Here is an 18,588-nt window from a genome sequence, read left to right on the forward strand (position 1 = left end):
ACCTAATGCTGTTTGTGTAAAAATATATCCCCGGCCCCCTAATTAGTCTTTGGTCATGTGGATATATGAAGATCTGGAAAAATGATCGAAAGGCCGGTTACACATACGCAATACTTGCTAACAGTCAAATTAATAACTTTAAATGTGTAATTTTCTTAAATGAACAAAAGAAATATCGCGTAGTGCAATTTTAGGTAATTTAAATAAATTGAAACTGTTAATTATATAAATTAATCATTTTTACAAATTTACACATAGCATTAATAAAACAAACCTAAACACAAAGTGATCATTAACTAATTCAAATCAAAATACAATTAAAAATATTTCTTATATAATAGCTAATTAATTAAATACCTATTATAATTTATACATTAATTACCTATATATTTATGAAATAAATCCCAAGCCGAATAACTAAAATTGAATGCATAAACCTTTTATATTCATTACTAAACATTAATCTTTAACTTTTTTTAAAAATAATAAAGTTACAAAGCTTAATTTCATATAACAAAAAAACAATGCAAAATAACGACCAATCAATTTAATGAATAATAAAAAGATCTTTTATCACAATTATGTTAAAAGTTCTTATTAAATCACATATAAAAGAAAACACATTTTAATTTAAAACATTTTTATATTAATAAATTATTTTAAAAATCATTGTTTTGTTTTAATTAAATTCACTTGAATACACACACTTTCTTAAATTCAAATCTGTCCGCGCCCACCAATCTTCCCAAGGAAATACCAAATACTCGCCTCCTATTGCTCCAATTAATTATGCTAAGCTACCATTGGTTTATTTTTCAATAAGAGCCTCTCATTGGTCGTAAACCAAATATGCGTCATACAATGGAAGTAAAGAACAATAGAGAAATACTTTTTTTGGAAAGGCCTTTTATTACGCTAATGGTTGAAGAATTTACGTCGTCATTTTGGTAGCTATGTTCCGTAATTTATTGGTCAGATCGTTCATCCAGTAGCAATGGAGGTGGAGATTCGGGATCGTTTCACTTTATTGGAGAACTTTAAAATCTGATGCAAGATCCAAATTTTAATAAATTCATTCTTGCGCCTTCAATTATAAAAAAGAATATTAGAAATATTTGTGGAATCATATCGATGGCTGCTGTTTGCTTTAGTAGAGGGCTTCATAGTGTTCTTCGTTTATAATTTATTACATCTATTATTATAAGCAACGAAAAGGCCCTTGTTTTCTTTCCTCTCATTGGCTGATTCAACTTCCTTTTGCAGACAGAAATTTACCATTCGTCGGTTTCAGATATAAACAAAACAGAGGAATTTCATTGGTCAAAACAAAATTTAAGTATTGTCTGCAAATAAAATTTTAAACGGATATTATCCAATTTATTTTACTAATAAGATCTAAGCAAGGCTTCTCCACAGTTTTGCTTGGTCCGCCCGTAAAAGATATCTAATAAGTTTTGGGTTTGTAGCTATTTTTAAAGATTTTTTTAGATCAGATTCTGCTTGTATGTATATTAAATAATTTTCAGTACCATTCAAATATCAAGTATAGCCACTCGTTGTTTGTCTGTAGAATACTTTGAGCTCAATTGTCTTTAAGACTAGATTTTATTAATATCAAATACCTAAAACTTAAATTTTTCTGGAATAATTCTAGTCAAAGGGATTTTAAAATCCCATTGCATTTCTTATGATAGCTGTAAAATCTGTTTTAATAAGTGTCACATCATTTATTATATCAAATAAGTAAGATGGGATATTAAAATTGCAACAATTAAACTACAGGGTCATTCAAGAGAAATGATTTTTTACAAAACTTAATTATACATAGAAAATAAAACAATTATGTAAAATGCTTTACATATTTTGAAAACCTATTACAAGACATTTATGTTTCAAATATTTAAAAATTATTATTTCAACAAATTATGCCCTAAAAACCGGTTTTTCCGAAGACCTTTTCTTCGAAGATTTATGGATTTTAAGGTTCTGCAAAAATACACACATTTTAAAATTCAAATTGCGCAGCTTGTGTTAATAGTAGAAAAATGTTACACATATCATTAGAATCGTCATAAGCTCTAGTTTTTGAAAATATAAGTACTGTTTTAGTGCTATTTGTAGTTAAGGAGCAATTTTGAAAAATTGGAGAAAAAGGTTGAAAAGTTTTAAGTAATTGGAACATTTCACTACGTAGCTCCTAAACTAGACGTATCACAGGAATAGAGCTAATGATGATTCTAACGATATGCCTAACATTTTTCTACTATTAACACAAGACGAGCAATTTTAATTTTAAAAAGGTGCGTATTTTTTGCACAACCTTAAAATCCATAAATCTTCGAAAAAAAGGCCTTTGGAAAAACCGGTGTTTAGGGCATAATTTGTTGAAATAATCATTTTTGAATATTTGAAACATAAATGTCTCATAATAGGTTTTCCAAATATATAAAGCATTTTACATAATTGTTTTATTTTCTATGCATAATTAAGTTTTGAAAAAATTCATTTCTCTTGAATGACCCTGTAGGTTAAAAAAACAATGAAACTATTTTTAAAGGCGAACTTTAGGTTATTTATTTCCGAATAACAAAACATTTCGAGATTTTAGATTTTAATTTCAGAAACATATTTGATACGAATTAAGGGTTTTTATGATTGAAAAATTTGGCACATAAGATTTTAATTACGATTTTCATTTATTTAAAATAGGCTATGAAATAAAAACCATTGGAAAATATACATTACACAAGAAGAAAAGTCTTTTTAATTGCATTGTATGTCTTAAATAAAAAAATATGAAGTACAAGAACAGAAAACTTTTCGAATTTGAAATAATACAAAACAGATGAAAAGATAGACTAAGAGTCTGCCAATTTCTTTTATTATTTGTCCATGATGATGATAACTTAATGAAATTAAAATCAACTAATTAGTATCTATGATGTTATTCAGGCGGATGTTGATTTGGCTGCGTAGTATTTATATAAACATTCCAGTTAGACTGTATGGTATGCAGGAGTGGATGAGAAGATACCAATTCCTCTTCTTCATTATTCCCATCCTCGTTTCTCACTGGAAGACGCATCATTTGTCCATCCTTAAAAATAATACATTTTTAAGTATATCTATGTATAAATTGTATTTAATTTACCTTGACAGGGGTGAATATTCTGCAAATATGTGGAAGGGGGACAAATGAAAAAAAAAGAATAGTGAAAACATTTTTCCCTCCTTTGGGGGAATAAACTAGAAAAATGGGCGGGAGAGGTTAAAAAAAGAATAAAATTTAGAGTACTGAAATGAAAACTTTGTATTATTTTTTGGGATAAAACTAAGTGGTGGGGGGTAAATGAAGTACTTTTCAGCCGGAAAAAAAATATTGTGCAGAATATACCCCTGACTTAAGATTGAAAATATTTTATATTTACATTAAACAAAATTTTTACAGTATTACCGATATACTAACCAAATAAGAAAGGAAAAAAACATTTTATTTTCTTCTAGGTATTGAAATATGTAAATCATAGAATACCTATAAAATTACAATTTGATGTCTTTCTTACTTTAAAAATTAAAAAAATAGATATCAGATACTGTCAATATTTTTTGTAACTGTTACTATGCCACTGCACATTGGGGCAAATCAAGCAAAAAGGGGATTAAATTATTTAGTACCCTTAAAATTCATCCCACAAAAATTTCATTTTATACTTTTTTGTAGGCAACTTAACAACGAACAAATTTGCTTTTATGTTTGTTTCTGTCATTTGAAAGGAACATGGAGATAAAGGTCATTTAATGAAGGTAGATAGAAAATTACCGGAATAACACCCCACGAAAATAGCCCCCCTTTACCCTATCCATCTATCTATTAATCTCTCTATCCATCCGTCTATCTATTCATCTATCTATCCATCTATCTATCCATCTATCTATCCATCTATATATCCATCTATCTATCCATCTGTCTATCCATCTATCTATCCATCTATCTATCCTTCTATCTATCCATCTTTCTATCCATCTGTCTATCTATCTATCTATCCATCTATCGATCCATCTATCTATCCATCAACTATTTATCTATCTATCCATCAACTATCCATCTATCCATCCATCTGTCTATCTATCTATCTATCCATCTGTCTATCCATTTACTCATCATCTATCTATCCATCTATCTATCCATCTATCTATCCATCTGTCTATCCATCTATCTATCCATCTATCTATCCATCTATATATCCATCTATCTATCTATCCATCTTTCTATCCATCTGTCTATCTATCTATCTATCCATCTATCGATCCATCTATCTATCCATCAACTATTTATCTATCTATCCATCAACTATCCATCTATCCATCCATCTATCTATCTATCCATCTATATATCCATCTGTCTATCCATCTATCTATCCATCTGTCTATCCATTTACTCATCCATCTATCTATCCATCTATCTATCCATCTGACTATCCATCTGTCTATCCATCTATCTATCTATCCATCTATCTATCCATTTATCTATCCATCTATCTATCCATCTTTCTATCCATCTGTCTATCTATCCATCTATCGATCCATCTATCTATCCATCAACTATTTATCTATCTATCCATCAACTATCCATCTATCCATCCATCTATCTATCCATCTATCTATCCATCTGTCTATCCAACTATCTATCCATCTGTCTATCCATTTACTCATCCATCTATCTATCGATATATCTATTCATCTACCTATCCATCTAACTATCCATCAAAGTGTTCAAAGTGTCAAATTTGGGGTCATAGAATTCATTTCAGTAGAAGGGGAGAGGATGGTGTAAAGGGGGTGGATGGGGATTCTTATTTTAACAAGCTACAAGTTTCACTTAATAATAAATCCATTATAAATGTGGGCATTATTGACATAGATTTTTATTAGCTAATATCTATATTTATAATGATATTATGATTCTTGTTTACTGTTTATATGTATACTAGCGGCTTCGCCCCTAGCCTCTATGGGCTTTGCTCCAAGAGGTAATTAAACAAGGATGACAACATCCATAGAAGCGAATCTCTGAAATGGAAGGACAAACGAACATTAACACTTGTGAAGTGTAAGAACTGAATATTAATGCATGTCTATAAAAGATTGTAATTAAAACTGATTAAATACATGTTACTGTTTAAGGACATACTGACGTTTTTAGGGCTTGATTATAGAGATGCTTCGCTTATAACACTATACCTTAATGTACTAAGAATAAGTACTGAGTATTCAGTAAATCAGATGAATAGGATATTTTTAACATTCAAAACCATTATTTGTTGTCATAAAAGTAAAAAATCAGCTTGTTATAAAGGACCAGTAGATATATTCCCTGAAGAGTAGAATCTAATCGGTTTTGTGGTTACCGAGATCTATTGGTACGGACGGACAGACAAACATACATCAAGCTACTTTGTATTATAGATTAACATCCAGGGATCTAAGGAACAAAACAATAACCGATTAATGTATGTACTTGTACATCCCCAATATAGATACATTAAATAATAAATTATATTACAAAATTGATTGTCTGTAGATGACAATTAGTGGTTGAAAAGTTTTGATACTCATCTTAATGAACCAACCAATAAAAAATAAATCAAATTTCCTAAAGTTGTTATGCCAACGAATACAAAAACGTTATTATAAAACTTTGAAGTTTGGGGACTAGAGTAATGCCCCCTCCCTTTCTAAATAAAACTGAAGACGCTAAACATGAAGACCATGTAACTACAAAACTTAAAAACAAAGCATTACCAATAGACAGACAGATAGACTACTTGCTAATTCATATTTAAAATGATTATAAGAACACTACGTTATTTGAATGTTAGCTTTACCTTTTTGCAGTGAGGGAGGGGACATTGGGCTGTTTATAACACTAGTCCCCAAAGTTTTACAGTTGTGTGTTCGAACATTTTAACTACTAACTTTGATCTACACAAGGGGTAATTTTGTGTATTATCATTGGGGATGTACATCAATTTATTGACCTTTGTCTTCTCCCTTTAGATCCCTGATATTTGTAATAATCCATAGAAACGCTTATTTAGTTACATTAAAACATCAAACATAAAGAGGTTTAGATTTAGGTTTAGCACCCCCCCTTCCCTCCCCTCCCCATCATTTAGTCAATAGAACTTGGAAATATTCATTATCAACTTATATTCAAAGTCTGATCAAATAAATATTTCTCATAACTATGTTTTCGCGTCTTTTATTTATATGTATTACATCTTACATTTGACTTTAAAAGCGCATTTAAAAGCTTTTTCTTACAATCTTTTCTTGCACCCACCTTTAGAAAACGGGCTAAAAACCCCTACGGGGGCGCGGGGGGGTAAATGAAACCAGTACAGGCGATTATAATATGTCTTTGGGCAATCAAATATCGTTTTTTTAGTCGGTGGCAACCAGTGAAAACATGTTTCCTGATAATGTCTACTTAAATGTTGATTTTAAAACAGACAAATATAAACTAAAATCTTGACTTCAACTAGAATTATTTAGGACTAATTTCTTCAATTTGTGTTTTTTTCTTTTATACTGTCAAAATATATGTAATGCATGACTCATCAAAAAATATTTTGTCTAATTACGTTAATTCTAAGAGATTTTATAATACTTTTAAAATTGTTGGTGAAACACAAAAAGTATGCCTTTTTCTGTAAGAAAATTTTTGCATTTCTTGACTTCCATGCATTAGAATGCTTACTTGAAAAGCGTATTTTTACGATTCCTTTGAAATCTGATGTACATTGGGTATGATAATACTTATAGAATGTTTAAAACTTGATTTGGGGGTGGTGAATTGATGCCCCTTGTTGCCCCTATGTGCACTGTAAAAAAAAGGAATGAGATGATAAGTTAATCTCAAACCTGTGAATCCATATCATTTGATTCTATGCCAGACAACCTGTGGTCTCCCCTGTCACTTGTCACACTGGCTCTATGGTCTTCTTCTTTTACCTAAGTAGAAAAAACAAGAATGACAACATCAAAAAAAGAATAACAATGCTTTAAAAATTAACAATTCAGGGGACCTATAAATTTTTCATAATTTAACAAGTAAAAAATATACACCCCTGACATAACTTACAAAATATTTTTTTCTTACTTTGTTTGTCAATTACACGTCACTAAAAGTTAAGTATAAAGAAAGATGAAATGTTTTTAGTCCATTTTTTTTGTAAATGTAAGTGGAATTGTCAAAGTTTAATTACCTCGTCATGTGTGACTATTCCTTCTTCTTCCTTAAGTTGATCATGATCAGAATCAGGTAAAGGAACAGGAGGAACTTGCTTACGACCTTTTCCCCGGGGTCTGACTTGCTTGATGACTGGATTCATGGCGTGGCCAATATAAGCTTCTCCAGGGGGATATGTAGTGTCAATTCCTTCAGTTTTCTCAACACCCTTGCCCTTATTGTTGGCCCTTATAATGGCTGGAATGTCTTTGCCGTGAACACGGAGATGCTTCTTCAAGTTGCCGGATTCGCAGAAACCGCGGCCACAATAATTACACACATATGGACGCTCCCCTGAAAAGAAATATGTTATTATAATGGTAAAGTATTTTGCTTCCTCAAAGCTAAAGAAAACAATTTGCATTAAAATGGAGTAATTATATAGGTATATAATAATATATTTATTGGAATGTTTCATAAACTGTATAGGTATTAAAGATGCATAAATTTTCATTTTAGTTGAAATCATAATGGAAAAGCAACAATAGTTGGAGAAAAAAAAAGACCTATAAACTAACTTACACATGATATGCGGATAGGTATTTTTAATGCTTAGATTATATAAGAAGTAGGTCGAAAAAATGGCCTGCATTTATTTAGTAGAGGTAAAGGGCCACAGTGACTTGCTTTAATACATCACCTGTATGCAACCGTCTATGCACGTCTAACTTGTCCTTGACGATAAAAGTTTTGCCGCAAAACTCGCAACCATAGTTACGGATGTTAGTATGTGTGTGCTCATGTCTCTTCATCGATCTTCTGTGGTTAAATTTCTTAGCACAGAAAGAGCATTCGTAATGTAATATCTCTGTATGTTTAGTTTTCTTATGCTCTTCAAGTTCACCTAGTTTGTTGGGGTTTACAATAACAAAAGTGAAATAAAACCATTAACTACGCAATTAAACTTAAAAGAAAAAAGATTTAAAGACCCAAGAAAACATGGCTTTAATACCTGTATGAAGCCTACGATGAATATCCAACTTTTGTCGAGACTTAAAGCTTTTACTGCACTCGTCACATGGATACGGGCGCTCATCTGTATGAACACCACGTACGTGTGTCCGCATCGCGTCAAGTCGCTTAAACTTCATGGGACATTGGGAGCACAGATATGGCTTTTCTTCTGTGTGTATTACTTTATGTATCTTCAGCTTTTTCTCGACAATAAATGTTTTCCCACAATATTCGCATTCATATTTAGGCAAGCTATGTTTTTGCTCATGTCTCTTCATTCCGTCAAAGCGATTAAACTTCATATCACAGTGTAAACATTGATATTTCTTTTCTCCCAAACAGATGCTCCGGTGCTTTCTGAGTTCACCTTGCCATGAAGTAGGATTTACACCAAAATTTCATACTTAAGATGTTAAAAAAAATAAGACTTAAGGGACATACTTTTTTGGTAGAATTTTATTTTAACAAAATACCTGTATGAAGTCTGCGGTGAATATTCATCTTTCCGCGTGACGCAAAGCTCTTGCTACAAAAGTCGCAAACGTACGGGCGCTCATTCGTGTGAACCCCTCTTTCATGCAACTTCATTGCGTCAAGGCGATTAAACTTCATAGCACAATGAGAACATTGATATTTCTTTTCTCCCAAACAGATGCTCCGATGCTTTCTGAGTTCACCTTGCGATGTGAAATAGGATTTACACCAAAATTTCATACTCAAGACCAAACACTCAATATTATCCAGTTATAAGTAATACCTACCTCGAATTACTAAAGGAATGGGATGGCTGTTTAAGCTCGTCTTATTAGATTCAATGGGATTGCGGCTTGCGCCCGCAAGAGATTCCACCAAATCACTAAAGACTTAACAAAGCAAATTTTATTATAAATTATACAAACTAACCTACCTTAGATTTTTTGTTTGTTTTGAGGTTCAATCTCACGTTTAAGAAATTCTATTTTGATGATTATTTGAACCAACCTGTATGTAATCTTCTATGAACAATCATCTTATCCCTGGCAGTGAACGTCTTCCCACAGAACTCGCAGCCATAGGGCCGAGTGTCTGTGTGAATCCGCTCATGTTTTCGCAACAAGTCCCGCCGCTGAAAGTTTTTAGCACAGTAAGAGCATTGGAACGGACGCTCCTGTGTGTGAATGCAGCGAATGTGGAGTAGAAGCTCACCTTCATAGTCATCATAGGGTTCGCAGCTGTGTCTAGTGTATTTGGTCAAAAATCTTTCGCATAGAATGGCCGAATAAAGAAGAAAGTTACCAAATTTTGGTTGAAAAGAGCTCGACAGGTCTGTTCCTTGTCTGCTTCTTTGTATTCAAAGAACATTTAACATTTGACAGCTTTTATTAAAAGTCAAAAAGACGATTTGTATCAGATGTAAAAGGTTTAACCCCAAACCTGAAAATTTGTAATGTATTAAATTCTAAAACCTTGGTATATTTACCTGTTTTCACACCATTAATATTCCCATCTACTAATAAATTACTTATGGTATGTCATTCATTTAAATGATATATAGAAAAACGGTAGTCTATTTTATTGAAAGACCCTTTTAATTTCTTTGGTATGAGGCAACCTTGATTTAGGGCCTAAAAGATTTCTAGCCTATTCTAAGCTAAAAATTATAGCAGAATAAAATATTATTGACTAGTTAGTGTAAACCCCATGCCTTTTCTAGTGTGTCTTGAGCCGCATATATCACAAACAAATGGTTTCTCCCCTGTGTGCATCCGTCTGTGCTCATCCAGGTTACCTTTCTGACTAAACTTCTTATTGCATTGATCACATGAAAATGGCCTAAACAAATTTTGATAATAACTGTGATTGATTCTATAAAAAAAAGATATTTCAAAAAGGGGCGGGGCATTTAGGAAAATGCGTCATACGCAATTTTTAGGAGATCATTGTTTTAAAGGTCCTTAGGGCCATAAAAATGTCGAAAAAGCATTTTTAAAAATTGAAGTAGATAAAAATCTAGGTTTTAATTGTCAAAAAATACGTATCTTGAGAAAATAATAATAATTTATATATACAATACATATGTATATCGTATATTCCTAGTAGAACAAGGATGACAACATCCATAAAAGCGAAGCACTGAAACGGTAGGACAAACGGACATTCACACTTGTATAGTGTCTGAACTGAATAATCAGAATATAGAAGTATAAAAGTCGAATCAAAATTGTAAGTAAATTTGTTGAAAAACTGCTCGATACGGGATAACGTTTATGGACATACTTACATTTTTAGGACTTGATTATAGAGTTGCTTCGCTTATAATATTGTTTTTTGTTGTTCCAGGAATTAATATACCAAAAATCAGATCAAACGGATAATTAGATCACATAAAAATTTGTTGTTAAAAAAGTAGAAAAATGAACATGTTTAAAATGGACGTACGGACATTCTGGTAATGATTATAGAGTTGATACGCTTTCTAAATCGTACCTAACTTCTACAGGAATCATCATGCAAAGTTTGAAATCGATAGGACAATTATAAAATGCCAAAATAACGAATAAAAGCTATCTATCTCGGACGGACGTACGGACGGACGGACGGACGGACGGACGGACCGACCCTAATTATAGAAAAGCTTCGCTTTTAAAAATTATTCCTATGAGTATCAGATAAAAAGTCATTCATTAATAGTTGAAGATCAATACTTCTATCGTTTAAGCAGTAAGTTAATTTTTGCTTCATTTGCTATATTTGTTTAACTTACCAAAGTTTTTAACAGTTATTAAAATGCAAGGTTATAGGGATAGCACAATGGATAACAAGGATGACAACATCCATAAAAGCGAAGCACTGAAACGGTAGGACAAACGGACAATAATACTTGTATAGTGTCTGAACTGAATAATCAGAATATAAAAGTATAAGATACGAAGCAAAAATGTTAGTAAATTTGTTGAAAAACTGCTTGATACAGGATAATGTTTATGGACATACTTACATCTTTAGGGCTTGATTATAGAGTTGCTTCACTTAAAATATTGTTCTTTGTTGTCCCAGGAATCAATATACCAAATATCAGATCAAACGGATAATTAGATCATATAAAAATTTGTTGTTAAAAAAGTAGAGAAATCAACATGTTTAAAATGGACGTACGGACATTCTTGTAATGATTATAGAGTTGCTACGCTTTCTAAATCGTACCTAACTATTACAGGAATTACCATGCAAAATTTGAAATCGGTAGGACAATTCTAATATGCCTAAATTAACGAAAAAAAGCTATTTAAAAAAAGTAAAAAAATCAACATGTTTAAAATGGACGTACGGACATTTTGGTAATGATTATGGAGTTGCTACGCTTTCTAAATCGTACCTAACTACTACAGAAATCACCATGCAAAGTTTGAAATCGATAGGACAATTCTAACATGCTTAAATTAACGAATAAAAGCTAACTATCTCGGACGGACGGACGGACGGACCGACCCTAATTATAGAAAAGCTTCGCTTTTAATAATTTAATAATAACAAAAGTCAGGAAAATAGTCTAGAAACCACCCAACGACATATAGGGCTTTTCTGCAAAGAACAACCAATTAAAATTAGCATCTTCAGAGATCTTTAGATTCAGACAAAAAAAACCCTTAACACTTTGCTTCATAAAGTATATGAGTAACTCTTACTTGACACCACTATGAACTCTCATGTGTGCTTCTAGATTTGCTTTCTGAGTAAATCTCCTACCACACAGATCACAGACATGGGTGTACTTCAAATCTTCAGGTCCATGCAGAGTACGCATGTGATTCTAAATATAAATACAACAATAATAATAAAAATAGAAACTTATCTGATTTCAAGCAAATAAGAAACAAGATTTAGGCCCTGGGTCAATGGTAAAAAATTACAGGATTTCTATGTGGTTGTTTGTCTGTCTGTAGCATAAAAGATCTTGCTAACCGCTTGACCGAGATGGTTCTTCTTTACAGTGAAGATATTCAAAGGTCCGGGAAAGTTAATAACTTTATTTAGGGTAGTGTAACTCCACCCTTCTAAGAGAAATCGCCCCTGTCAATTACTAAGTACTATTAGTAATAGACAATTCAACTACCTATAACAAGTGATCATTTTTTTTAATTTAGCTTAAAATCAATTTGTAATTAACTAAGAGATTGGAACTAAGTAGGCGAAATACTCATTAGAACAGAGTAAAAAAAAGAGATCTAAATATATCAATAAATAAACATCAATATTACAATATAGTTTTAATTACTATAGACCAAATGTTCAACTATACCTTTAATGATTCATTGCTTTTGAACTTCTTTTCACATTCCGGGCAATCAAACGTTTTGTGCTCCTTAATAATCATTTAAAAGTTAAAATATTTTTACATAATTTTTTCTGTCCACCATTTAAGTAAAAGAATAGAGGGGGCAGGGGTAAAATAACTGCATATTCACGGGGTAGAAGCCTTGTGTCGACTTTTAATCGAGTCTTTGAATATGACCCAATAGCGTCGGAAATATTAACTTAGCCAAGTCTCTACAAAAGAGAAGACAGCAATTTGCAAGCAGACGAATATACATCTATAATTATACATTCATTTGTCAAACACGCCAATTTCGTCTGAGATTGATTTTCAATTACATTTTCCTGTATTTCCTAGAAACCAGGGATGCTTTACAGGGTGGCCACAGACTTTTTTTCAAAATAGCATAAAATAGTATGCAAAAAAAAAGTAAATAGTATGCAATAGTATGTAAAATTTTTAAAAATAGTATGCAAATTTTTAAAAAATAGTATGAAATAGTATGCATTTTAAACAAAATAGTATGAAATAGCAAGCATTTAAAACACTATAGGGCCTTAAAATGTTGGTTAGCTATCAGTAATTTGAAATGTCCGTCTGTCCGTATGTCTTAGTTTGGGGGAAACGTGATTTTCTCGGCTCCTATAAAAGATAAAAGGCTGAAATTTTTAGACAACATTCCCATTATTAAGGAGCACAATTAACTATAAAACATCAATGGTGGTAGGACCGCTTTTTAGCAGGTTTTAGGCTATTTTTGTATTTTTCACATTTTTCTCCATATCTTTGGTGTTTATGGTCCGATTTCCAAAAATTTTTCAGTTATAGTATCAAAATTAAATTTCCTGTCGTTTCAAGAAAACAACTATGACGGTCAGACTGCCTTTAAGCAGGTTTTAGGCTATTTTTGTATTTTTCACATTTTTCTCTATAACTTTGGTGTTTATGGCCCGATTTCCGAAGTTTTTCAGTTATATATATCAAAATTAAATTTCCTGTCGTTTCAAGAAAACATCAATAGCGGTCAGACTGCCTTTTTGCAGGTTTTTGGCTATTTTTATATTTTTCACATTTTTCCTCCTATCTTTGGTGTTTATGGTCCGTTTTTAAAATTTGTTGTAGTTTAATATATCAAAATTAAATTTCCTGTTGGTTTAAGCATCCAGTGTGTAATTTACTTTGACCGTCAGTCTGTTAGTCATAGTACTGAAATATAAATATTCAGAAATTAAAAACAAATGTTGAAAAGGTTTCGTGATTTTTTCCTAATATACATGCTTTAAACAACTAATTTCTAAATTCTTATTTATTTGTTTGTGCTTCGCTACTTATGGATGTTGTCATCCTTGTTGTTCATATATAGGACAATCCGGTCCAAAAGTACGTAGCGCAGCGAAAACACTAAATACTGAAATAAAACTGATATACTAGATATGGCATATTTATTTAAAGTAGATCGACACATTCCAATAGTATACAATTGATTCTAAATTCTTAAAACCAGCCTATCTATGATTAGAAAGTACGTAGCATTTTTAACATTTTTCATATAGACAGTAGCTGCGCTATTTCAAGTTGTGTATGTTCAATTTATACTTTTTACGTCAATATATTGTCGCGACAGGTTATGTTCAGTGTCAGTATATTGTTTACCTTTACTACGGCTGGGAGTTTTTTTTAAGTGCTGCTTTTCTATAAATAGGTTCTCATGTATGTCCGTCCGTACGTAACGGATAGCTCTTGACGATAATTTAGGTATGTTAAAGTTGTCCTATTGTTTTTAAACTGCATTATATGATGTCCGAAACCGTTAGATACTTTATAATTATTGTCAGTATGATTTAATTATGATTCAAAGGAAGATTAGCCACAATTTTATGAACGATTATTTTTAGTTTAATTTTTATCCTATAATATAAGTAGTAGGTAAGTTTGTTTTTCTAAAGCCAAAAGTATGTTGGTCCTAATCGGTTATACTTTTCAGCTAAGCTCATAAAAAACTTGGTTGGTTTTAAGCTATTTTCCTGAGGCGAGGGGCGAAGCAACAAGTGTTATGTAATTGATAAATCAACCCTATCATCTAATTGCATAAGGGGGGGGGGGGGAGAAATGTGGTGACACGACATACCAGCAATTTTATTTTGGGTGCTACTCCCTTAGTTTTAGAGATAATTTGGTGAAATCTTTTTGGTTGTGTCACTAATTACCCCAAGTTTTGGTATCTTTCAAAAAAAAATCTTTACATTGAATGTAGAAATACCAATAACTTTCAATAAAGGTACAACAATCTGAACTGAAAGACTACTTTCTTCTGGAAACATTTCTAAAAAAAAATTGAAAACAAAGTAGCGATTTTGCCGTATTTTCACAGTAGCATTTGATAGGTTATTTTAGGTTAGGTAAGTGTTAATGATTGCCCCGCAGGGTTAGAGAGCCCCCCGCAGGGACTAGAAATAGGAGAAAAGATACTGTGAAAATGCGATGAAACCTGCTACTTGGCTTTCTTTTCATGATCAAAAAAATCAGTTTGTTTTAGTTACCTAAAAATTGAAGATTTATCTGAAATCCAAAGAAATAGTGGAAATAGTATGCAATTTTGGACAATAGTGGAAATAGCATATTTTTTTGGAATAGTTTGCATAGTATGCAAAAATAGTGGAAATGGTGGAAATAGTATGTTTGTGGCCAGCCTGTGCTTAACAAGTTGCCTATGTACCAAAGGATTCATTTATATCTAAAAGAGGACTATGTACGAACGAGTGCAAGTGATGCTAAGCGCCTTCACGCAGTGAAGAAAAGCATAGTTAAGGTCGACCATGGTCTTTTAAGGATGTATAACGAGTTGAGATTATAAATCATCAAATGCTTTGACACAAAAGTATGAATTTTTGATGAAAAATGTAGAAGAGGTATCTAGACGGTTGATAAATTGTATTAATTTGATTAATGTACTTTTGCATTTTACATGATATTTTGCCGCGCTATTTTCTTTTGCACTTTGAACTCAACAAAACAATTGATGAGATTTCGTCAAAATTTGTTGATATAACTTTATTAAACTGAAAGCTTGTATATTCACAAAAAAACTCAAAATCACTTGCTCACGTTCGTTCTCAGTCCCCTTTATCACTTGAGTAAAATAGACAAAGATAATTAGAAACGCCCTCACCACTCTTTAATCCTTTAATCTTTCATCAAACTAAAATTTTGCCACTTTAGTTGATTTCATGGATACAAGAACGTTATATTAGTAACTTAACTTTGTTTGATATTTTCTTTAAAAAACACAAGATATTATTTGCTTTAACATTCGCTTTATAGTTATGTCATGCAAAGACGAACAGACAGACCAAAATATAAAAGATCTAGAGTAGCTTTGATAAAAAAAACCCGAAAATGATCAGTTATATTATTTGATTTACTAGAGTGAGAAAAAAGAGCACAAATATTCTTGTAAATAATCCAATTATCCAAAAGGGAGGAAATATTTTTTCTCTTTTCTTATACCTAAGTATTTTTACCAGAAAAAAATAACAACTTGTTTACTCCTTTCTATCTTCGTGATTATTATCAATAAAAAATAATTGTGTATCGAAGCAAAGAAAATGTGATAATTTCATAAAATCAATGATTATTTCAGCCCCCCCCCCCCTTTTTTTCCATAAATTACCTGATGAACAAGAATATGTCTTGAATGGAGATATTTTGATGGATAAAACTTGTCACACTCTGGACATCTAAAATAAAAATATTTTTTTTTTTGCTTTTTACAACTACTTTTTCAGATGAACAGATCTATAGTGTAGATGTTATACAGATAACTTCTTCCCCCCTCTTTTTCCAATGTCGTTTTTCGTCTGCTAGCAAACTGCTTTCTGCTACTTGGCTGTGTTAATATCAGGGTTGTCATATTGGGCATTTTTTTCGATAACTGGCCGCCCAATTGCCAAAAAAGGTTTTGAATGAATGAAAAATTAAGCTTCTACCCAGTTTAACAGATTTTTTGACTGTCTGAAAAAACTGAAAATATTAAGATAATTGTTATTTGTTCCATAGCTGGGGCAATGGGTAAAAATGTTTAAATTTTGAGTCAAAGTAGGTATCTAAATTTAGGATCAAGTCAAGCTAAGTGTACCAATGGCAACAAGTAAAACAGAGCGTGCCAATATTCCCCCTAGTCAAGTAGAGTATGCCAATATTCCTCAAGTAAAACATAGTATGCCAATATTTCATCAAGTAAAGCATAGTATGCCAATAGTTTATCAAACAAAGCAGCATGACAAAAAAAATCAAAAAAGATGAATTTAACATATTTTCCGATTTATCCTTATACTAAAGTAACAGGATGTCTGTGTATCTGTGTGTCTGTACTGAAGGATCTCGCTAACTCGTGAACCGATTGGATTCTCCTTAACAGGGTAGATTGTCATATGTCCCGGGAAGGTTTTTAACTATTTTGGGGGAGGGTACCACCACCCTCCCAAGAGAAATCACAATAAAATCGAAAAAAATTGAAATATTTCCGCCGCATAGTGTCGCTAGCGTAGTCTCGCTAGCTTAGTCGCGCTGTGTAGACTCATGAATTTAACAATTGATAACATAGACAAGTTATTTCTCAAATTAGATATTTAAAAGAAAAAAAAACATTTAAAGGCCACTAGAGGCCTCTAGGGGCGTAGCCGCTAGTATTATAATAATTCAACCTACCAATTTACTACTTTATGTACGTAAAATATATAAACTAGCAGTTGCGTCCCTAGCATCTAGGAGCTCTCTATTCCAAGTAGTAGAAAAGTCAAGTAGAGTATGCTAATATTACCCCCAGGTCAAGTAGCGTGTGCCAAAACAGGCTATTGGCACACTCAGCTTGACTTGATCCTAAATTTATTTACATAAGCGCCAAAAGAACGAATAGACAAACGTATGGACGTACCCTAATCATAGAGCTGCTGCGCTGCTAATAATTTACAATTTAACTGTTTACTCTATTTCATCTTTTTAAAAAGAAGAAACTTGTCACTTTGATAACAGATAAATCCTTTCCTAACTTCTATAGACCAATGTCCCTTGGGAAACGTCTCAACAAAAAAGAAGAAAACATAAAAATATATTTTCAGATATTTTGCGACGTGATTGACGTTGCCAATAATTGTGTAAAGAAAATACGCTGCTTCTTTTAATAATATTTTAAGTACAAATGCATAAATTATTCCTGCAAAAAAACTAGATCTCATAAAAGGCTGAAAATGTTTTTTTTTAATCTGGTCAGGTTTCAGTTAAACTAAAAACTTTAGAACTTCTATTAGGTTTGGATTGGGTTGTACAAACTAACAATGACTTAACATTACCATTTTAACTTAAATCTACATTGGGGGTTAATTTCTATATCATGATTTGGGTTACACATCAATTAACTGTCCTTAAGATAAATGGAATATTATATTATATATTAGAATTAAAACGGCTATGGCGAAGCCAAAGACGTCAAAAGAATGGGGAGGGGGGGTTAAGGGGTAATTACCCCCCCCCCCCCCAACAAACTTGGAGGGTACCGCCCTAACCAGATTTTTAATACCCTCTCTCCATAAACAAAAGCTTGGACGTCTTTATACGGAGACACCAGTACTTTCATAAAGCATAAAATATGTCTACACAGTACAAACGAAGATTACACAATTTCCAGCCAAGTTCAATTCAATTTCCATTCTAATTTAAACTCAAGTGGCATTCTTGAAATCTAACAATATTTTATAGGAAGTCATATATTTCTAATGGTTCATTAAATTGTAGAACCAAAAAAAACCACTTTAAATGGCAAAATAAGGAAATAGCTTTTTAAGCAAGTCAAAAATTTAGCTTCAAAGTCAAAAATTTTACTTCTAAGGCAGAAAAAAACAATGGAATAATTGAATAAACAAGTGTCTAATAAATCTTTTATTATTGATGAAAATTTTAATTTTGGTGTGTATAAACCCAACCTGAAGTGTCTGTTCAAGATAATAAAAGTGAGAAGGTCAAGAAGCTGAATTCTTAAAATCAAAATGACAGC

The 18,588-nt window shown here is 31.9% G+C and overlaps 1 protein-coding gene across 4 annotated transcripts in view; it reads right to left on the reverse strand.

The window, feature by feature from the left end:
- Positions 1 to 2,559: 2,559 nt before the first annotated feature.
- LOC145335491 (uncharacterized) overlaps positions 2,560 to 18,588 on the reverse strand; it is a 42,126-nt gene continuing 26,097 nt past the window's right edge. The window contains exons 10-17 of one of the 4 annotated variants that reach the window (XM_080181283.1): positions 16,210 to 16,276; positions 12,525 to 12,587; positions 11,911 to 12,035; positions 9,930 to 10,057; positions 9,227 to 9,430; positions 7,269 to 7,585; positions 6,925 to 7,014; positions 2,560 to 3,097 (exon numbers count right to left, since the gene is read on the reverse strand). In XM_080181283.1, the coding sequence (XP_080037409.1) occupies positions 2,945 to 3,097; positions 6,925 to 7,014; positions 7,269 to 7,585; positions 9,227 to 9,430; positions 9,930 to 10,057; positions 11,911 to 12,035; positions 12,525 to 12,587; positions 16,210 to 16,276 (1,147 nt within the window). In that variant the 3' untranslated portion in view covers positions 2,560 to 2,944. Of the gene's footprint in view, positions 3,098 to 6,924; positions 7,015 to 7,268; positions 7,586 to 7,931; positions 8,136 to 8,243; positions 8,613 to 8,718; positions 8,923 to 9,226; positions 9,431 to 9,929; positions 10,058 to 11,910; positions 12,036 to 12,524; positions 12,588 to 16,209; positions 16,277 to 18,588 lie in introns of all 4 variants that reach the window. The other 3 variants (XM_080181268.1, XM_080181257.1, XM_080181275.1) reach the window with 3 other exon arrangements.

The sequence above is a fragment of the Acartia tonsa genome, chromosome 2 (genome assembly GCF_053477335.1).
Source record: "Acartia tonsa isolate MP-2025a chromosome 2, ASM5347733v1, whole genome shotgun sequence".
NCBI lineage: Eukaryota > Metazoa > Arthropoda > Copepoda > Calanoida > Acartiidae > Acartia > Acartia tonsa.